Source organism: Amblyomma mixtum, chromosome 4, assembly GCF_055824585.1.
Source record: "Amblyomma mixtum isolate Tamu chromosome 4, ASM5582458v1, whole genome shotgun sequence".
In the NCBI taxonomy this organism is placed as follows: domain Eukaryota; kingdom Metazoa; phylum Arthropoda; class Arachnida; order Ixodida; family Ixodidae; genus Amblyomma; species Amblyomma mixtum.
This window is the reverse complement of record NC_143015.1, coordinates 24,884,858-24,890,239: the sequence shown is the minus strand read 5'-3', so window position 1 is coordinate 24,890,239 and position 5,382 is coordinate 24,884,858. Positions and strand designations below refer to the sequence as shown.

General features: G+C 48.8%; 1 protein-coding gene across 1 annotated transcript; it reads left to right on the top strand.

The window, feature by feature from the left end:
• Window positions 1-417: 417 nt before the first annotated feature.
• LOC149345917 (uncharacterized) lies at window positions 418-2,325 on the top strand. The gene has a single exon (XM_089541221.1). The coding sequence runs from the start codon at window positions 418-420 to the stop codon at window positions 2,323-2,325; it is 1,908 nt and encodes a 635-aa protein (XP_089397347.1).
• The last annotated feature ends 3,057 nt before the right edge of the window (window positions 2,326-5,382 follow it).

Genomic DNA, 5,382 nt, shown 5'->3' with positions numbered 1-5,382 from the left:
GTCTTCGTTGTGTCCTCGTCTCGAGCGCTACAGTTTTTCATCATGAGCAACCAACTCGCCCAAACATCCACCCTGATCAAGTGCATTTCTAGTTCATCGGGCCCTTTTGTGTGTTTTCCCATCAGTCCTATTCACACTGTGTCACTCATCGCAACAGCAGTCTGCAGAGCAAGATCCTTGTCGTTCTGCATACGTTCGCATGTAGTTCCGGAGGACGTCAGGCTCCTCTTTGGCGGCTTCTTGCCTTCTGCCGGTCACGGAAAAAGGGTCTGCAAGATACAGAAATCTGAGTTCCATCGACAAGCACGATTCTACCGGAAACAACTAGAAGTTCAGCTACAAGAAGCAGCCCCACCGGATACAGCCAGACGACAACTTCATCAATACCTTCGCCTTGCAGACCAAAGCACCGAGTTCATGTGGCAGCAGCAGCTGAGACATCTCCGATCACGTTTGCCTCCTAGACCGTCAGCACATAAAGGTACCCTCTACGTTCCCGATCAAGTCGTCCTGCCCAAGAACCTACAGGAAGTGCTGACACTGGGTCCAAAGTTCGCCGTGGAAACAAAGAAATCGCCGCAAGAGCTGCTAACCTTCGTACGTCAAGTGTCTCGGTTAGCTGCCGAGGACCAGGCGGAGCGGTGCACCGCTGAAGGAGTAGACGTCCTGTATCGATGTAAGCAGGCCCAGCCGCAGTTTTCCTTGGGAAAGATTGCTGGTTACTTACTGGATCATTCTCTGTGTGTTGTGCCGGCGGATAAGGAAGGCGGGTTTGCCGTTTTTCCAAAATCTATGTTCAGTGACAAAGCTAACGAGGCCATTTCTAAGCTCTTCAACTGTCAGGCAAACCAGTCACTGTCTAGGCTCAAAACTCAAGCAAAAAAGTTGTGTAAGAAGCTAAGTCTTGATGGGGTAGTGAAAGCGATAGAAAGCAGCAAGCGAAATCACCTCGAGGTCTTTTTCAGTGCGAAAACGCACAAACCGGACGTCCCTCTAAGGGTAATCATTTCAGAAAATGACACTTGGCACAAGTCAATCGCCTTATTTTTACAAGAGAAACTAAACCTGTTAACAATCAAAGATCCGTACCTTATAAAGAATTCAGAAGAAGTAATAGGCTTCCTTAACACACAACCTGACAAGGGCTTTCAAGCCTTCTCTATCGATATTAAAGATCTTTACTATTCACTACCCCACGCAGGTTTGCTTAAGTGCGTCGAAGATAGCATAGACGATTTAGGAGTAGTAGATTTCCAGAACGCTACCGGAGTGTCTGTACAGAATTTTTTAGGCCTTTTAGCTTTTTATCTCCAGTCCACCTTTATCAGCTGGCAGGGCAAACCCTATCTGCAAAAACAGGGGGTTTGTATTGGCTCGTGCCTAGCACCGGTTTTGAGCAACTTGTACCTAGCAAGTGTTGACAGAATCATCAATGATTGCCTAATTGGTTCCAAAGTGACGAGAGTTTTCAGATATGTGGACGATTTTCTCATCCTCATCGACAGTAGCTCTGATGACCTAAACAAAGTATCATCTGATGTAACAGAAGTTTTTAATGAATGCCTCGACCCACTTCAGCTGACCTGTGAATATCCTGAAAACAAAGAAATTCGCTTCCTTGATATCAAACTCGTATGTGGTCAAGAACACACTTGCTGGAGCTATGCCCCTCGTGCCAACAAATCCTTGCTTGATTACAATTCGGCGCACTCTAAGTTGATAAAAAGAGGCATTGTCAACACGTGCTTCAAAAAGGCTCTGGAGAAGTCGTGTGGGCACCAGGTGAACAGTAGTTTTCAGGAACAGGTAAAACGGTTACAAGAGGCTGGGTATCCTAACGCCATTTTGGTGGCAGTGGCTGAGGGGATGATTCGTAAGAATAAATCCAAATGTCAAACTCTGCCTGAGAAATGTAGGAAAACAGCGGTAATTCCGTACATGCACAGGATTTCCCATAATCTAAAAAAGATAGGTCAACGAGTAGGCGTTCAGGTAGTGTTTTCGGCCCCAGATAAACTGGCAAAACTATGTAAGATGACAAATCCGTACTCTGTGAAACATAAAGGTTGTACAAAGAACCACACCAAGAAATTTGTTGACTGCGCAGAAGGTGTTGTGTATTCCTTGCCACTGTCATGTGGTAAGGTGTACGTAGGCCAAACCGGGAGGTGCCTAAACGAGAGGCTACGGGAGCACAATAGGAATATAGAAAATAAAAAAGGTAATCTTTCAGAACACTGTGAGGAATGCAACCCAGATGCATGCATGCCGAAGTTCGATGAATGCCAGGTTATTAACAGAAGCAGGAAACAGCTAACACGGTAGATTGTTGAAGCAAAACGAATAAAAAACTTAGAAGATAAGTGTGTAAGCATCCCATCTGTATATTTATCAAAGAAGGAGATGATGTTTCTTGATGGCATGTACAAAATGTGAAAAGTGACTTGCGGTGTGATAGGCTAGTGGGAAGATATTTTGATGCTTGCGCAGTATTTAAAAACTGTTTGTGCATTAAATAAAGATTCAGTTGAAAGTTAGCGCATGTGTTGTCGTCTTCGTTGTGTCTTCGTCTCGAGCGCTAGAGTTTTTCATCATGCTCAACTAGCTAACCCAAAGCACCACAGGAGGGCATGTTATCCGTATAGTAGGCTGCCCAGAACACAGCGGGGAACACACAAAACCAGTAACAATTAAGTGGGACCTCAGGACCAATCCCCGACAGTCCAGTCCCACGAAAGATGCGCTTCTGTGTGGACTCCTCAACTGCACCGTGAGAGAAGAGCGGAAGGAGGTAGTGAAAAAAGAGATAAACAGATGGCGGAGAATTGCAATGGGTATTCGAAGTGAAAACTTTTGAAAACTGGAGCAGCAGCATGGCAGCTAGCCTGAACGAGTGGCGCCGGGACATTACATGGCTTGCGGGAAGGAGCCGAATGCCCAGAAACCGCAGGTTAAGGAGCTGCACAAGTAAGAAGGAAAAGTTTTTCAGGTAAGTGTGCTTATCTTTCCAGTGTCGCATGCCCACTGGAGTGGAGGACTCCGGAAAAATTACGAACATCTCGAGATATTCAGCGTGCACTGACGGCCCACGATGCGGAAAATAAAAATTGGTGTCTGGGGAAAGGAAATGACGTAGTAACTGTCTCACATCTCGTTGGACACGAACCACGCCATAAGGGAAGGAATAAACGGTGGAGTGAAAGAAGGAAGGAAAAAAAAAGGTGCCGGAGTGGAAGGCTTCAGGATCATTTCCATTGCGTTTGGCATGAAGGAAAATATGGACACGTACATGGAGAAGAGCAAAACACGAACGCTGGCTCGTGAATTCAGTAGTAAGCCGACGTTGCTATCTCGTCAAACTGCACGCTTTCTTGGAGGTTTCCTCAGCTGACGCATCTTGTGGCGCCTGGTAATAACAGTTGCTGAAAACCCTTGAACACGCCCACGGCTGCGTGATATACAACTTTTATTTAATAAGAAAGAGGTTGTCTTCTCTTCTGAGTCGCATCTGGTCCGCTAGGTAGCCCCGTTTCTGACAGAACTTTCATATCTAATTCCACCAGATTTGGTTCTGCTGCTTTGTCTTGGAGTTTGTAATTTCGAGCATCTCTGACTTAGTTGCACCCGGTTGTATACAACTCGGACCACCCTGTCCGCTCCTTCATTTCCTTTCTTTTCGGCATGTGCCGGAAACCAAATGATCTTGATCTGTCATAGTACTTTTCCTGTGAATCATATTGTCACGGACGCCGGTGGAACGTTCTATCCCTGGCGGAACAGTACCTGGCGAGCACACTGGGCAGAGCGTAACCGGCAGGCCCTAGCACCGAGCAGAAGAGGACGAAGTCCGGCGCGCGACAAAGGTCGAAGACAGACCGCACGGGGGCGCCGGTAGAGTGATGTCTAAACTAAGTGCGGCATTGCCCCTGCCCTCTGGAAAGGCATCGACTCGATGCCTGAAAGTGAGGGTGAGCCACATGGGGGAGTTAACAGAATCCAGGGCACTGAACGTGGTGAAAGTTGTCCTAGCGGGCATGGTATGGCTTGAGTCTTGTGACGTGCACAATTTCGGATGTCGGCGGGCGTCTGGAAGAACAAACACTCCCTTGTGGCGCACTTCATACGTAACGTCGCTGAGTTTGCGTAGTACCTCGCCGAGGCCGAAGTAACGGCGCAAAAGCTTCTCGGAGCGACCGCGCAGACGGATGGGGCTCCAAACCCACACTTGATCGCCAGGCTGAAAAATGACTTGGCGGTGACGAAGGTTATAGCGGTGAGCATCGACTTCTTGCCGCACGCAGGTTCGTTGCCGAGCCAGCCGGCGGGCAGCCTCTGCATGGCGAACGAATGCATCAGCGTCGGCAACGGATGGGCGCGCAATATCGGGCAACAACATCGTGTCCAACATAGGCACGACTTCACGACGGTGTACCAAACGAAATGGCGTGAACCCCGTCGTCTCTTGAAGGGCAGTATTGTAGGCAAACGTGACGTACGGAAGTATTTCGTCCCAGTTCTTATGGTCATCGTCGACGTACATAGAAATCATATCAGCGATATTCTTATTGAGGCGCTCGGTTAGGCCGTTGGTTTGAGGATGGTAAGCTGTGGTCTTACGATGACTTGTGCCACTGAGCCGCATAACTTCCTGAGTAAGCGTGGACGTGAACGCTGTGCCGCGGTCAGTTAAAACAACATAAGGGGCGCCATGGCGGAGGACTATGCTGATGATGAAAAAGGCAGCAATTTCAGCAGCAGTGCCGCGGGGAAGGGCTTTCGTCTCACAATACCGGGTGAGGTAGTCGGTGGCAACCACAATATACCGGTTACCCAATGATTACGTGGGAAAGGGGCCCAGTAAGTCAATGCCGACTTGGTGGAAAGGAATTCGCAGCGGAGCAATGGGTAGGAGCAAGCCAGCCGGCTTCAAAGGTGGTTTCTTCTGACGTTGACACTCGCGGCAAGTGCGTACATAACGATTGACAGCCGCAGAAAGCCGGGGCCAGTAATAACGGTGACGAACTCGTGCCATCGTTCGAGAAAATCCGAGGTGGCCGGAAGGAAGCTCGTCGTGGCATGCCTGCAAAACGTCAGTGCGGAGCGCCGTTGGAACCACGAGCAGGTAACCAGAGTCCGTCGGGCCATAATTTCGTTTGTAGAGCACGCCATCTCGCAAGCAAAACGACGACAAGCCACGCGCGAATAGACGAGGCGGTACCTTCAAGATAATCGATGAGTGGCCGCAATTTCGTGTCGTCCCTCTGTTGTTGAGCGAGGGCGGACGTGGTCAGAGCACCAATAAATAGAGGGTCATCTTCGAGGTCATCAGAGCTGGACGGGATAGGAGCACGGGACAATCAGTCTGCATCGCTGTGTTTGTTG

Bases quoted from the DNA above. Each gene is read 5' to 3' on its own strand.
- LOC149345917 (XM_089541221.1), top strand. From the start codon at position 418: ATGTGGCAGCAGCAGCTGAGACATCTCCGATCACGTTTGCCTCCTAGA.